This window comes from Lactuca serriola, chromosome 9 (genome assembly GCF_051521515.1).
Source record: "Lactuca serriola cultivar US96UC23 chromosome 9, Lser_US96UC23_V15, whole genome shotgun sequence".
Taxonomy (NCBI): Eukaryota; Viridiplantae; Streptophyta; class Magnoliopsida; order Asterales; family Asteraceae; genus Lactuca; species Lactuca serriola.
In genome coordinates, this window is record NC_136416.1 from 1,810,614 (window position 1) to 1,828,157 (window position 17,544).

Sequence of the window (17,544 nt, forward strand, 5' to 3'; positions counted from 1 at the left end):
AAGATGGAATCGTCATTAGAAACAATGAAAGACTTGTCGCCCAAGGGTTTTGTCAAGTGGAAGGGTTAGACTATGATGAAACCTTTGCCCTTGTTGCTAGACTTGAAGCCATTCTTCTGTTCCTTGCTTTTTCTTCATTCAAGAACTTCAAATTCTATCAAATGGACATAAAAACTACCGTCTTACATGGGGATCTTCAAAAAGAAGTCTTTCTAAAGCAACCTCCAGGTTTTTAAAGTGAAGAATTTCCCAATCATGTACATCGTCTTGATAAATTTGTTTATGGTTTGAAGCAGGAACCCAGGGCGTGTTATGACACATTGGCGAGTTATCTTCTGCAAAGTGGATACAAATGAGGAAACACTGATAACACCTTGTACATAAAGCATTTAGGATGTCACATTATCCTTGCTCAAGTGTATGTTGATGATATCATTTTCGAATCCACTGATGAGAAACTAAGTTCTGAGGTCGTTAAGGTTATATCAAAGAAATTTGAGATGTGCATGATGGGTTAACTAACTTTATTTTTAGGTTTGCAGGTTAAACAATTAATAGATGGAATAATTGTTTTTCAAGCTAAATGTCTTACAAACATATTGAAGAAGTTTTGCTTTTCTGATAGCAAACCAACAAAGACTGCAATGACTTCATCAACGTTTATCTTTGTTGATCCAACTGACGCTGATGTGAATGGAACCCTGTATTAAGGAATGATAGGTTCACTGCTCTATCTTATTGTCAGTCGTCCTGACATTATGTTTGCCACCATATTGTGTGCTCGATATCAAACATATCCAAAGGAATCTCTTATTCTCGCTGTAAAAAGGATCTTTCGTTACTTGAAGCATACACCTAATCTTAGGTTATGGTATTCATGCGATTCTGAGTTCAAGCTAGTAGGATACACTGATTCAGATCATGATGGATGTAGTATTTATTGAAAAGTACTTCAGGAGGGGCTTAAATGTTAGGAGACAAAGTTCTGAGTTGCTCCAACAAGAAGCAAACATCAGTGGCTTGCTCTACCGCTGAAGCTGAATATGTAGCCGCTGGAAGGTTTTGTACTTAGATTCTATGGATTCAAAATCAACTCTTAGACTATGGTCTCAACTTCTTAAAAACTCCCATTTGTTGTGACAACAGCAGTGCCATTCAGATAATACAGAATCCAATGCACATTCCAAGACCAAGTATATTGATATTCTTCATCACTTCAATAGGGACATAATTCAAAAACGAAAAGTTGAGTTGTTCTACATTCCATCCATTGATCAACTGGCTGATATTTTCAATAAAGCATTGAATGAGAAGACCCTGAATAAATTGATTGCAGATCTTGGTAGGCTTTAAATGACTTGATCCTCTTATAACTTGTTTAAAATAACTTTGCTTTTATTTTCTTTTTTATGCTATCGTTAAATAAATTTACATAGTTTCCTCTAGTTTTGCATCTAATGTTTACAAGTATTTTCTTTTCTCTATTCTCTATTTTCAGGTCAATCACTACTGCACCTCTTCCTTCCAAAGTTAGGAAAAATATAGGGTCATTCAGAATGTTCTGAATGTTCGAGTTGTTGAGAAGAATATTGGCATCAAGTCTTCTTCTTGTTGACAATGTCCTCTTTCTCCTCCACTCACCATTATGGATGCAAGAAGCCAACATAATTACAATGCGTCTTACTTTCATCTACTGACTTATAATTTGATAAAACCTTGAGTGTGCTCATGTTGATCTTGTCAACTTGATGGTTATATATTTTAGAGCCCATTAACTCGTTGGTTATAAAGATTGGTTCATTTTCTTCTCTTGTTCTTTATGAACATGAAGTTTGGAATATATCCGCAACACTTCAACGACTAAAGACATCTTCACTCTTGGTTTGTGCTAAATCATATTTGGTATGGATGGCTTTGTTCTTGTTTGTGCACTACTTTATAGGTTGTATCGAAGGGGGAGATATCTCGAAGAAAGGAAACTAATTCATGAGCTTTCAAATAAAAAGATTTTCTTGCATCAGTTTTATGATTCTCCGAAAAAAAGGCTATGTAAAGGTCCTCTTAAATAGCTGCATATTTTTTTAACTATTCATTTGTTGACCATCTCTTCAATATTATCTTTTTTACCATTTTTTTCTTGTACCATAATAAATGAATTGATGGTGATCTATAATTTCTAGAATGAAACTTAACTTTAAGATAAAGAATATAAACCACTTCTCATTGATAAGTTTAAAATGTTGACGATTCACGTTGATACCACCTCAACGTGATTGAAAGACTTCATTCTCTCCCCCAATTTCTTCTTGATAAAACTTAACGATTCACTATGATATAGTACACACTGATAAAAGTTTGAAACTTTATGTCGATAGTTAGTCTATGTACCGTAGGCTATCACACGCACCAACCCCTTCTTGCCCATAAATTCTTTTTAAAAGCTTTATGATTCAACGTAAAATACCATACACAGATGAGAGCTTGAAACATCTTTGTCGATGGTTAGGCTATGTACCATAGCTTATCACATGCACCAATCCATTCTCACCATACATTATTCTTTAGAATTTTGTGATTCGACGTATGATACCAGACGCTAATGAAAATTAGAAATTTTTTTATCGATGGGTATATCATTTTTCGTGATATATTACATGCACCTACCCATTCTTTCCCAACAAATCTTTTATTAAAGAATTTAATGATTCGTTGTATTTGCCATATACTGAATGTCACACCCCCAAAACGGAATAGCGGAAATGTTCGGGGTTGGATGACGTCATGTACAGTATCATAACAATTCAATAATAGTAATCAAAGCAACACAACCATCATATTGAAATATATATATAATTTACATTGTGTTCGAAACATTGTTTGTTTGACAACAAAATTATAGCAAAAACTAAGATGTGACGATACTATGCTCCGTCTTCTGAAAACCTGTGTGTGTACCTATCTACTGATGTCCAGAGAATACAAGTGGTTTTGAAAAAGTGTCAACATAAGCATTTTGTATGAAAAGTATATTTCTTGTTCCTTGCAAATGTTAATGTGTTCTTCCAGAAAATCCAATATTTTCTTTGTAAATGAGTTGTAGTCTTAGTACCTTAAGACCAAAATATATAATTTTCTTATCATTAAAATTTCTAATACGAAGTTCTAATTTATGCAGTGGTGTGACCCATACTGTTTCCTCCTATTATCACTTAGTGTATACCAGTTATACATAATCAAGACCAAAAGGACAGTCGAATGGGTGGATCTGCACTAAGCCCACAACCAAACAAGGAACAGGAAGTAAAGCAGAAATCACACATTTGACTGCCTATCGGATCTTCATTGTATATAGCCCTAACATATACCCTAAGTAATCACAACGTTAACAATAATGGTGGTTTCATAAATATAAGTTGTATTGTACTAGAAAATAGTGTTCTATGGTTGTATTTGTATGTATGTTCCCTGAAGTGCTAATCGTACCGTATTAGTAAGTAGTATAATGTATTACTTGTGGTTTAACCGTGTGTACTTCTAGAAATCCGATACCTTTCTTCTCCAATCCCTTAGTGTATACAATTTATATAAAATCAAGATGTAATAGGCCATCGAATATAATGAGTCTGCCCTAAACCCACAACCAAATAAGGAACAAGATCTAAGGTGGACCCATCAATTATAAGTCGATCGGGTCTTAATTTTATATTACCCTGTCATATACACTAAGCAATCATAGACAAAATATGATTCTTTGTTATCCTAAACCAATATGTATGAATATTGTACTTGAAAAATAGTGTAATATACTTTTATTATTTAATTAAAACCATTGAAGTTATGTTTGTACCGTAAACCAAATGTTTTAGTTAATGCTTATTGTGAGAGTTCATTATAACTATGCTAAAACGACTAATGGTCTGCACAATTTTCTTCAGGTGTCGGAAAGTTATGACATTTTTCACCCCAAAACTTACGTTCTAACTCTAGCTAACAGTCAAGGCGCGGGATTGTCAGTCCCGTATAGATATACAAACATGTTTATGAATAGTTCTTTTATTTACACATGATTATGTGTTTAAAACAATTAGGATACGACAACCTTCCCGTATTCTAGCTCGAAGGTCACCATTTTACCTCATTATCTAAACCGCGATCACACATAAGGTGAGTTTATACCGTCACATTTTTCCAAGCTTTTCTATGTTTTTTTTTTTTTTTTTTTTTGGGGGGGGGGGGGGGGGGGGCAGGGGGAGTACAAGTAAAACACAAGAAATATTTTGTTTAAAAATATAAATTGCTTATTATGTTTTCATGTACTTTATATATATATATATATATATATATATATATATATATATATATATATATATATATATATATATATATATATATTATGCAAAGATGCTAAAATCATTACAACCAAACTTATAAACTCTTACGTACAAAGTTGTTAAAAATACAAAGGTTTTACCATTTCATCAAAACCTACATTTTTAAACTATAATAGGTATAATTTGGGGAACATTCACGTTATTTTACTCTTTTGTGTCAAAGGAATGGTTATATGAAATTATGATTATTTTATACATTGTAAACACTATAAAAGGATACTATATACATTAACAAGGAAAAGAAAACTTCAACACACTTTATGTAAACTAGTTAATACATGATTGTGAGCCACTCCTTCGTTGTACCAAACAAGGTACCCATTAAAATCCTGAATTATAACTAGAGTCTCCTGGAGGGAGAGCGTGAGTTTGTGTATAGATCTATACGAGACTAACAATCTCGTGCCCTGACTGTTATCTACAGTTGGAACGGAAGTTCCGGGGTAACAAATGTCATAACTTTCCAACGCCTAAAGAACGTCGTGCAGACCATTAGTCATTTTAGCATGGTTATAATGAACTCTCACAATAAGCATTAACTAAAACATTTGGTTTACGGGACAAACATAACTTCAATGGTTTTATTTAAATAATAAAACTATATTACACTATTTTTCAAGTACAATATTCATACATATCGGTTTAGGACAACAAAGAATCATATTTTCGTCTATGATTGCTTATTGTATATGCCAGGGTTACATAAACTTAAGACCCGATCGACTTATAATTGATGGGTCCGCCTTAGATCCTGTTCCTTTTTTGGTTGTGGGCTTAGTGCAGACCCATTATATTCGACGACGTATTAAATCTTGATTTTATATAACTTGTATACACTAAGGGATTAGAGAAGAAAGCTATGGGATTTCTAGAAGTAAACACTGTTAAACCACAAGTAATACATTATACTACTTACTAATACAATACGATTAGCACTTCAGGGAACTTACATACAAATACAACCATAGAACGCTATTTTCTAGTACAGTACAACTTATATTTATGAAAGGACCATTATTGTTAACTCTATGATTACTTTGGGTATACGTTAGGGTTATATACAATGAAGATCCGATAGGCAATCAAATCTGCAATTTTCGCTTTACTTCTTGTTCCTTGTTTGGTTGTGGGATTAGGGCAGATCCACACATTCGATTATCCGTTCGGTTTTGGTTATATATAACTAGTATACACTAAGTGATCATAGGAGGAAACAGTATGGGTCACACCATTGCATAAATTAGAACTTCATATTACAAATTTGAACCATAAGAAAATTATACATTTTGGTCTTAAGGTACTAAGACTACAACTCATTTACGACGAAAATACTGGATTTTCTAGAAGAACACATTAACATTTGCAAGGAACAAGAAACATACTTTTCATACAAAATGCTTATGAACTCACCAACTTAAACATTGACACTTTTTGAAAACCACTTGTATTCTCAAAACATCAGTAGACAGGTACACAGACAGGTTTTCAGAAGACGGAGCATAGTATCGTCACATCTTAGTTTTTGCTATAATTTTGTTGTCAAACAAACAATGTTTTGAACAGAATGTAAATTATATATATTTCAATATGATGGTTGTGTTGCTTTGATTACTATTATTCAATTGTTATGATACTATACATGACGTCATCCACCCCGAACGTTTCCGCCGTTCCGGTTTGGGGGTGTGATAGATTGGTGTCAAAGCATTGTTTATAGTGAACTTAGTATATCAACCCATATAAGATATACAACTATAAATACAATGGGATAAAAGCACTCTGACCAAGAGTTATATTTGTAAAATATAACAATATTTTTATAAAAGTATACATACATGCATACATACTAGAACAATATTACAAGAAGAGCAATACAAAAGTATTTAGAAAGTTGAACAACACGAGTAGGCCTAGAGATATATAATCAAGTTTGGGAAGAATATAGCATGATCAACTATATTTATTTGAGAGGTGATTAGCATATGCCTAGGAATGGTCATGGTGTTGCAACAAGTCTAAAACTTACCAACTGTCATGCAAAGGAACATTAGAACCAAACATAAAGTTCAAAATACTATATGAGTATTTTATGATACTATACAATAACAAGAAATCTAAAAACTTATCAACTTCGTATACCAAGAAACTTTAGAATCAAACATAAGGTTAAAATACTATAAGAGTATTTTAAGGTGTTATAAATATCTTATGTGAAAACCAAAAGACCCTTACTGGTAGGTCTATAATTGCTTAGTGTACATGCTAAGGTTATATATAATTAAGATTTTATAGACTTAGAATTTTGTAATTTTCGCTCTACTTCATGTTCCTTGTTTGGTTGTGGTCTTAGAGTAGGATCACTTATTCGAAGGTCTATTCGATCTTAATTATATATAAATGGTATGCACTACGTGATTATAGGAGGACCCGGTAAGGATCATGCCGTAAAATTTTCATCAGAAATGCTTCTATTAACCTCAGAGATTCTTTATAGACCTCTATTCTCGCACCAACATATGTAGAAAACACAACCTTACCACAACAACCAACAAAGGATCCGAGGAAGAACCAGGAGGGGTTCATGAGGAGGATTCCTAGAAGGGATCAGACGAAAAGATAGCCACCAAGATACAACAAATCTTTACAGGTAAAACTAGGGCAATCATAGCAAGGACAGAAAGCAGAAGATACCATTCGCGAGACATGCGAAGAGGCAGAGCATCTTATGCGTCACGCTAATAATTAATAAACTAATATAACCTAGTGAGCTAGTGATTACACTACCCACACTATGTGTTAGGCTTATCGCCTCTTTCATAGCAACTAATTCTAGTAAATCAAATCACACAATTTCTTTCCAGAGTGGTTACTATTAAAAATTCATAAGTTTAATTTACGTAGACTTCAGTTATGAATTGTTTACAAAACACTTGGAAAGTAGAATTATGATACACATAAAACTAAGATAACCTAGTTCAAATAACATTCGACTTATAACCACTACTGAAGACCTAACACCATTTCATCTTTTAAACCTTACGACAGAAAGATGCCTCCACGTAGACCAATAAGGCGTGTCATCAACAATACGTCAGCAAATCCACTGCCACCACCACCACATTACAACCCTGCTGTTTTCCAGGCTGCTATAACAGCCGTAGTGACAGTCGCTATGACTCAAATCCACGCGAGTGATGTTAGTGGAGCTGGTAGTGGTGCCAACCCATCCAACCATGGAGACAACCACGGACACCCAAGGGAGTGTTACTACAAAAACTTCACCAACTGTAAGCCCAAATCCTTTAATGGAGGTGGGGGAATCATTGCTTTAATGCAATGGTTCGAGAAAAAAAGTCGATTTTTGAGATATGCGCGTGCCTAGAAGGGAGAAAAGTGAAGTTTGCTGCCTACACCCTCTCAGACAGGGCCCTTACATGGTGGAATGGCCATGTCAAGTCACTGACCCTTATAGTGGCTAACTCAATGGGCTGGGAGAACTTAAAAACAACGATGATGGAAGAGTATTTCCCAAGGGACGAAGTACAAAAGCTGGAACAAGAGCTTTGGATCCTTGCCATGACAGGCTCAGACATAGTAGCCTACACCAATAGATTCAGCGATCTAGCAGCACTATGCCCCAAGATGGTTACCCTGGAGAGTAAGAAAGTAGAGAGATACATCTGGGGACTATCCCATCAGATTGAAGGGAATGTCTTGGCTTCGAACCCTATTACTTTCGATAGTGCCAAACGCTTGACCCAGAGACTTATCGACCATGGAGTCCGCCAAGGCGTGATGGCCCTCGTTCCTAAGCCAACCAAAGGGGGTGACTATAAGCGAAAGTCTTGGAGCAAGAAAAAGGGACAACCAACACAAGAGCCCTCGAAGAAAAAATAGATTGTTGTTGTTCATGCTGCCACTGCCCTTGCCGCTCCAACACCAGCAAGAAAATGTGTTGGGATTCGTCCAAAATACAATGAGTGCAACTTTCATCACTATGGAGCCTACCGAGAGTTGCACTGTAAAAATTTCAACAAGAAGGGGCACACTTCCCGTTTCTGTAGGCCACCGGCACAACCAATCTCCCGGGTCCCCAACATTGGTGTAAGTCAAGCCTATTACGGATGTGGTGAAACTGGACACTTCAAGAGAGATTGTCTAAAAGCAAGGAATGCTGGTGGTAATGGAAGGGTACTTATGATCACTTCAGGAAAGACTCACCTGGAACCACCAGTGAATAACGGTACGCTTCCAAATAAAAATACTTCAAGCTTAAAATCTTTACTAAAAACTAGTGCCAATTAAATCGTAATCATGAATTGCTTCCTCATCTGAACAAATCACATTATTCATATAAAAACAAACAATCCTTACAGGTGAGCTATAATGGCTTAGTGTAAACGTTAAGGTCATATATAATTAAGATTCTAACATGCTTAAAATGTGTGGTTTCGCCGTATTTCCTGTTCCTTTTCTGGTTGTGAACTTAGGGCAGAGTCACTCACTCAAATCTCTTTTCAATCTTAATTATATATTACGATTTTACACCTAACGATCATAGAGGGACCAAGTAGGGATCATACTAGGAAATTTTATCACTTTTTATCAAAGCACTCTCACCACTAGTATTCACTGGTTTCAATACAAAGTATTTGCGGTAGTAATAACAAAGATAAAATTGAAAGCATTACAGACATACACATAGAATGCACTATCATTCTAAACAATCACCCTTCTAAATCTTCATTTGACATGGATTGGCTTGGTCCTCACCATACCAATTTCATGTGCTACGAAAAGACCCTTCACCTTAACCGACCGACTAACAAAATCTTTTCAATCTACAACGACAAACCCGACACAAACCTACGTATCGTCTCTTGCTTCAAAACTCAGAAGTACCCATGCGAGGGTTACCACGCCTTCCTAACCCACTTCGTAGACAAGAAGCTTGAAGTGAACCACATCAAGGATGTTCCAGAAGTCTGTGACCTTCCCGAAATATTTCCCGCAGACCTCCCAGGGATACCACTCGTACAACAAGTCAAGTTCAAGAATATAGACTAAGGACCCATACAACTAGTCTATCGCTACTAGGTGTATACGCGAGGGTGGTATATAATTAAGATTCTACAGACTTAGTATGTGTGATTCCACCCTACCTCTTGTTCTTTTTCTGGTTGTGGACTTGGGGCGGAGTCACCCATCCGACTGTCTTTTCAATCTAAATTATATACGATTTGTATACATGAGGTGATGATAGATGAACCAAGTATGAATCCTACCATGAACTTTAGGACAAAGCTGCCCAAGACAACGAGTAGACATGCTACCATTCGAGTGAACGTAGACAAGTAAACCAAACCCACACACTCCCTATTGAGTAAAATAGCAGACGAAATAGTGAAGATTTGCTAGAACGCCAAGCGAGGATCTGAATTCACATAGGGACGAAAAGATCAACAGGAACAGAAGTACACACCTCTTTCCCCAACCCTTGATGTCCATTTAGAATGTTAATTTCGGGAGGAAATTCCCTCTAACGGGGGGATAATGTAACAACCGGAAAATTTTAGATCAAGTTAGGTCTAAATCTTAACCAAGTATAAGTGAATTCACAACACAACTTGATGCAATAGAACTTTGAAAGCCTAGAGTGCATGTTTATTTAACTTATATATAAGTATGTATGGAAAACCATGTTGAAGTAGGCTAATATAAGTCTAACACTTAAATGAAATCATGATATTACTTAATATATTTATGGTTTTGGGTTTTGGGAATCAACTCCCAAACCAAAACCGAAAATTCCTTCTTGATAAAAGCCAAAACCGAAATCCCTTTTCTAGTTTAAGCCAAGACCGAAATCTATACAAAGTCACATACACGGACTAAAATCTCATTTCTAGGAACCACTTAGGACCGAAAACTCTTCTTGGATCATGTCTATGGCCAAAAACTCAAACCATGGACCACACCAAACCAAAATTAACCTCCTTTTTGGCTGAAATCTTCTTAAAATATCTAGATATTTAGCCACTTGACTAGGTAGTTTGTCACACCCCAAAACCGAGAACGGCGGAAACATTCTGGGGTGGATGACGTCATGTCAAGTATCACAACATATGCAGTATAGTAATCAAAGTACAACAACCATTGCATTAATAATAATAATTTTACATAGGTTACATTTAGCAACAACAACAAGGTAAATACAAAGAATAATCATATAATGCAGCTAGGTACTAGGCTGTCTTCACAAAAGCTCCCGGAGTGTACCTGTCTACCGATGACCTAAGAATACAAGTTATTTTGAAAGCGAGTATCAGCATTTTTAAATGTTGGTGAGTTCATAAGTATTTAATGACATTGGTATAAATACATGTTTTTCTTCAAAAATAATCTCACGTAATGATGGTGAGTTAAGTTTACAGAGTATTAGTATCCTTTCCAAAAAAATTACTATATTTTATAATAAAAGTAGTCTTCTACCAAGACTCAATTGTTTTATGTTTAAACCAAAGAGTATCTCTATTAAAAGCAGTCTTCTACCAAGACCCATCTGTTTTATGTTTAAGAAACATTTTCCCGTTAAAGGTACTATCATTATCAAAATATGATTTATACTTTAAAGAATATGTGAGAAGATCATAATCATAAGTAATAAGGAAAATAATATTTTTACCTCAGCAGTAACACTGCTGGCTAAAAGTAAATAAAACATAGACTCCAGGTGGTATTGAATGAACAACACGCCTCGGGGAGTCTAAAAGCATGAAATACAGACTCCAGGAAGTATTAAATGAACAATACGCCTAGAAAAGTTTAAAAGGTAAACAAAACATAGACTCCAGGCAGGATGCCTCACAAAGTTTGAAAAGAAGGAAATAAATACAGACTCCAGGTGGTATTGAATGAACAACACGCCTAGCAAAGTCTAAAAGGTAAACAAAACATAGACTCCAGGCGGAATGCCTCGCAAAGTCTAAGAGGATCAAATATAGACCCCAGGGTAGTGTTGAATGAACAACACGCCTCGGAGGGTCTAAAAGCGATGAAGTACAAACTTTAGATGGTATCGAATGAATAATACATCTAGCAAAGTCTAAAAGAAAGAAGTACAGACTCCAAACAGTATTAAATGAGCATTACGTCTTGCAAAGTCTAAAAGAATCTTTAATCCTAAGTAGGTTTATTTAAAGATTTAAAATGTGGCCTAGTGTATAACTAGGAAGATATATATAATGATAATTTTATATATATAGGAAAATACCATGATGACACTTATTACCTTAAAGCCATGAATTATAAGGTAAACGTAAAGATACTCGTAACCATACTGATTGACGATCGAATACTTGACGACCTGCTGGCTCGGAATGAATGTGACATTTGTCACCCCTTGGCTTGGTTGGTCGTGACTGTAGCTAGCAGTCAGGATGTGGGAGTGTCTGTCCCGTATAGATCAATACACACAATGCTCCCTCCAGGAGACTCTGGTTACCATCTTGACGACGGTGGAATCCGTGTCATGAGGATGTATCTCGTGTTTCGAATTCTATAACCTTTCTCTTTATTAAAAAGTATGAGTGTTTAGAATTTAGATATAACTAGGTTCTCTTTCATGAATGTTATGGTTGGTTTCTAAACTATACCTATTATAGTTTACTTGAGGAGTTATCAAGATGCCTTTGCTACCCAAAGGATGATGATCTGGCTGAGGGAACCTTTATGACTACATATGTATACATGATATATAAATACTATTTAAATGAATTTCGGACGGATAACCGATACCCTAAAGCCACATCCAAACAAGGAAAAGGAATTAAAGCGAGTTAGCCTTCCTAAGTCCTTTAAGCATTACTTATATAATTATACATATGCAGGCATGCATTTAACGATACAAGAGTATAAAAAGAAGTTTTGGTAAAACCTTTGGAAAAACTTATAAATAAAAATTCATGACTTGATGTCGGTTTATAAAACAAGCTTTGCAAACCTTTAACTGGATAAAACCGTTTAACATGCGGAAATCTATTTGCTATACAGTTATTAATCACATGTGATTGATATAATAACTCTATAGTTCAACTTTTATTCCCCACCCCCCCCATAAAAGCATTTAAAATCATTTAAAAGGTTAATTCATGGGTATGAACTCACCTGACGTGGGTGATTCGGATGAACAGATGGTATAGGATGCTAAGTGTCAAGTGAGGACTTGACCACACACGCGAATCCTATTTAACATCTAATGATACATTTAAGTATCTAATTAGTCATTTAATAACTAATTATGTGAGTAAGAACATCCTAATGCATGAAAACACTTTGCTACAAGTGCTAGGGGTACCAAGGGTTGTATATAAAGAGAATATGGCCTCACATTGGAGTTTACTCCTCAAATGGTGGCCCTTAGGGGTGTTTACGGTTTCTGGACCACTTCCCCAATGAGTTCACGGCTGTAAACTCATGGAAGTGGTGCCATTGGGTGTTCAAAGTGTTGGATTAGTGTCTAAGTCCATAACTATTTTGGTATGTACTTGAAGCGATGGTGCATGGTCCGTTTGGGTTGCCTTCACCAAAGCAACTTGATAGGAAGAATTATGGAGAGAGAGGATTAATTATGATTTATTAATATATTATGAGAATAATATATTAAAGGAAAAATCATATTGTTTAATTAATATTAGTCAAGAATTAATTGATAGTTAATTTTGTGGCTAAAAGAGATTAATTAAACTTAAGGGACTTCAATTGTAATTATAAGATAATTGCAATTGGGCTATGGATTATCTTATAATATAAGGTTGGACGAATTCTATGGGGAAACCCAGTAGAAATCGTCCAAGGCTTATTAAGGAAGGAGTCCATGGGTTGCTTAGGGCTTAAGCATCCAAATTAAGGTTTCCTTGTTAGATAACCCTAATAGCCTCACTATTTAAAGGACCCTTAAACCCCAAAAACGTGGTGAACTGGTTCCTTAGGGTTTCCACACGTTTTGGGCAGCCTCCTTCTCTTCTCTTCTCTTCTTCATCCTCTTGCTCTTGGTGTTTGTGAACCATTAGAGGAGTGACATTTGTGACTCTAAGCTTTCTAAAGTCATTACAAGGAGGATTTGTGATTGTTATTGCTACATAACAATCAAGGTAATATCTTAAACCCATTGTTATGTTAATATTGATTATCATATGCTAGATCTAGGGTTTAAAGTCTTGGATGAATTGCATGTACAATAGAGAAACCTAGATCCAAGCATTAGGGTTTGTATGAGCACATAGGATGTTCTTATGGCTAAAACCCATCACAAAGGTCCTAAACCACTTAAGGAATTATGCTAGACTCGAATGGTTCCTTTTTGGTTATGTATTCTTAGAATTTGCATGTTGCCTCTTCCTTGCATCTCCAATTATCACACCTCTGTTTTGGCTTCACACAAATCTCTACAAAATGAAGCAAGCATCTCCTTCAAGACATCTTTTGAAAATATGTCATCAAATAAAAAAATTGTCTATAATACCAGAGTTGTGTTATTTGAGGTTACCTTTCGAAGGTTTGTATTGATCAGATACACTCAAGTATGAATAACAATGAATAAACAAACTAAGCAAAAGATTAAACAGAAAAACGACAGAACACAAGTAATCACAAAGATGCTTTTACTAAGAAAGAATGTTCTCACCAAGAGAATGAGGTCATAAAGAGGGTCATCAAGACTTACATTAGGGTTTCACCCTAATGTTGATTATATATGATTACAATAACTGAAATACCACTAATTAAGAGATGTATACCTACCTAAGTAAAGGTTTGGTCCTAATCACTAAGATTATGGATCAGACATCTATTGTATATATACGTATTACTGCCTAATATACATAAAACCAGGAAGATTATTGATTCACGCTGATGCTGATAAGATCTATGTTGGTGCTAGTGTTGGTGTTAACGTTGGTGGTCAACGTGTGGTGTTTGACTCATCAGATCATAAGGTGTGGCCTTACAATCCCCCCTATCTGATGATTTCAAAACTAATCTTCAACAACTTCTTCAGATTTTTCTCCTCCTAAGAGTAAGATTGAAGGTTTAAGATTTTCCTTCCCCCCCCCCCCCCCCCCACCACCTTTGATAAACAAGAGTTGAGTTTTGCCCCCCTAGATGTATAACCCTCTTGTTTCAAGAGTGTTTGATATTGAATGATCATAACAGAACTTAATATTTCTCCCCCTTTTGTTATCATCAGAATATTATAATCATAATAATAGTAGTAGAATCAGTGAGACATAAGAGCGGTGGAAACAATCCGTGTATCATAAGATGCAGCTAGTAATCAAGTGAGATTGCGATGTCTCCTGATATTATGCCTTTGATGTCTTGAAGGAGATGCTTGCTTCATTTTGTAGAGATTTGTGTGAAGCCAAAACAGAGGTGTGATAATTGGAGATGCAAGGAAGAGGCAACATGCAAATTCTAAGAATACATGACCAAAAAGGAACCACCTTATTGTGCTACATTCTGTTATGAACACGCAAAACATCAATTGAAGCACAACCATTGACATGAAGACGAAGAGGATTAGGGAATTATGGTTTAAGAGAAAAACAAATAGAGGAGAAAAATGGGCGGTTATTCATGTTTCTGGCCAGATTTATGGAGAAACCGATACTTCATATATAAATAGAATGATATGCTTTAATTGATAACATATTACTGCTTTTAAAGATTCTATAATTAAATGTAATTATGCTCGAATTGTGAAATATATTTTATAAAGTATGAATAGATTCTATAATTAAATATTCTATAATTAAATGTAATTGTGTTTGAAATGTAATTGCTAAATTTAAAGATTCTATAATTAAGTGTTTGAATTTTATTTGGAGAAGATGATGTCATCAATTTGATTTAAGGGTGGAAACCATATAATTGAGATACAATCTAAAGATGTGATTGTTGCATTGGTGAATTAAGAATTTTCTTTTAATAATATTTAGAGATCACGACTTACTGGAGGGTTGGAGATCATGTTTAAGAAGCAACATGTAATTAGTTAAGACAAATAATATTATTATTTTATGTACACAATTATAATTAATCGTCTACCTAGATATCATAAAAGATGCAGATGGAAAGTAGAACGGCAAATGTGTATAATAAAACGTAAATACCGGATGATAAATGTGCAAAGTTATCTCTGATATGTAACAAAGGTGATACTTGTGAGAAATGAATAAATGAATTTTAAAAGCAGGGCCTCCTAATATCTGTCCAGGTCATATACAGTGGTGGGTAGTGATTAATCAGTCGTGATTGTATTGAAGGTAGGAGATTTGCCTTTGAAGCTTAAGTTGGTGATAAAAATTAGCTATGAACTCTTCAGCCTTAACATCAATCCCTTCTTCCTCGCACATTTCTTCATCATTTTGTTCATGTTCTTCTCCACTCGTTATCAAGAAACTCTGTCTTGGCTGATGATAAGAATAGTCGATGTCACTTTGATCGTCGAAGTCATAGGCATCAAAAGCATCAGCAGCTTGTGGGTTGATGCAAGGAATGTGAGGCAAATGGAAACGCATGGAGTTGGGTCGATGCATCCTGACATGGATGATAGGGGTGGCATCGAAAGAGAGTTGACGGTCACCATCTTGTAGTGATCCTACGCCTTTGTTGGAATGGGATAACTGCAGCTGCAGTTGCATCAGCTTTTTCTTTAAAGCAAAGACTCCACCTTTTCTTGTCCATAACAAAGCTAATCTTAGTATGTTCCATGCTCGACGACCCATGTCTGATTTGGAACTCTTGTACATTTTCTTTTCTTTGCGTATCTATAGCAAAACTCGAACTATGATATATAATGGAGTTGAATTGAATGAAGCAATAGATCGACGTTTGTGTGTGTATATATATTCCTATCTATTTTGTTTGGTTGTGAAATGAATACGCGGTTATATGTTGCGAGTCTAATTTTTTAAGAAAGGAAGAATGGTTGGGTTTGGGTGTGGAAATGGTGGCAGCTGGGCATGTGCTCTTTCCAGCGACTGCCATCTGTACTACGTTGTATGGGTTGGTGGAGATGTGGGAAGGGCCATAATAAATGGCAGGAAGTTTCCTTCGTACTAAACAATCAAATATTTTAGGAAAAAATATTAAATTAGTGTCTCCCTATCATTGATTATCCACGGGGCTTCTTGACTTCATGTTATGAATTTTGTCCCTATTTGGGAACGAAGCACCGCGTATGTACAATAGATGTATCATGTATGTATGGTGTGGACACATTGGCCTTCATTCACCGGCACTTCATCTTGGGAATAATATTAAGGAAAAATGACTTACTAAGGTAATTAACTTTTTTTTATGTTCATATCTGGGTAATTATTTTTTCTTTGTACAAATCTAGGTAACAAACTTGTTGGAAGTGTTCACATATGACCATTATGACCTCCTGTAGCAGGTTATATCCTAGATATGAACACTTTCAACAAGTTCGTTACCTAGATGTGTACAAAAAAAGATAGTTACCTAAATATGAACATAACGAAAAGTAAGAGTAAATTACACGAGTGGTCCTTATGGTTTGGGGGAATTTGTGTTTTTGGTTCCTAATTTATTTTTTTTTTTAACTCGAATTGTCCTTACTGTTTATTTTTGTTGCGCGTTTGGTCACTATCTTATCTAAAAAGACTATTGTGCCCTTATTCATTTATTTTTTAATTAACTTTCATATTTATGTATTTATTTTTTTACATATTAAAAAAATTAATAGACCCCACATATTTGTATCTCCTCACCATTCCATTTCCCATCCTCATCAACTTCTATTTATTTTTCATCTCTAGTGATATCGACATCTTCACAATCTCTTTTTTTTGTTCATTCACCTCCGTCGAATCAACACCACAACTAAGGGTGTTCGTTTGGATGGATCGGTTCGATCCGATCCAATTAAGTAAATCCAAATTGATTTCGGTTTTCAAAATATGGATCCAAATAGTCCAAACTAAATTCAAATCCGATCCGATCCGATCCAATTACAATTCGGTTGAATCGATTTTTATAACTCGGTTTTCAAAAACCATAACATTTTAAAAGGACAGAGAATTATAATATAATCTAATTTTACAGAAGAAGCAAAAACAAATTATTTATT

At 35.2% G+C, this 17,544-nt stretch overlaps 1 protein-coding gene across 1 annotated transcript; it reads right to left on the bottom strand.

Annotated features, from left to right (window-relative positions):
- Positions 1 to 15,694: 15,694 nt before the first annotated feature.
- LOC145073021 (cotton fiber protein) lies at positions 15,695 to 16,177 on the bottom strand. The gene has a single exon (XM_079019567.1). The coding sequence runs from the start codon at positions 16,175 to 16,177 to the stop codon at positions 15,695 to 15,697; it is 483 nt and encodes a 160-aa protein (XP_078875693.1).
- Between the last annotated feature and the right edge of the window lie 1,367 nt (positions 16,178 to 17,544).

What these genes read in the sequence shown, in the direction of transcription:
- LOC145073021 (XM_079019567.1), bottom strand. Translation starts at nt 16,177, where the DNA reads ATGGGTCGTCGAGCATGGAACATACTAAGATTAGCTTTGTTATGGACA.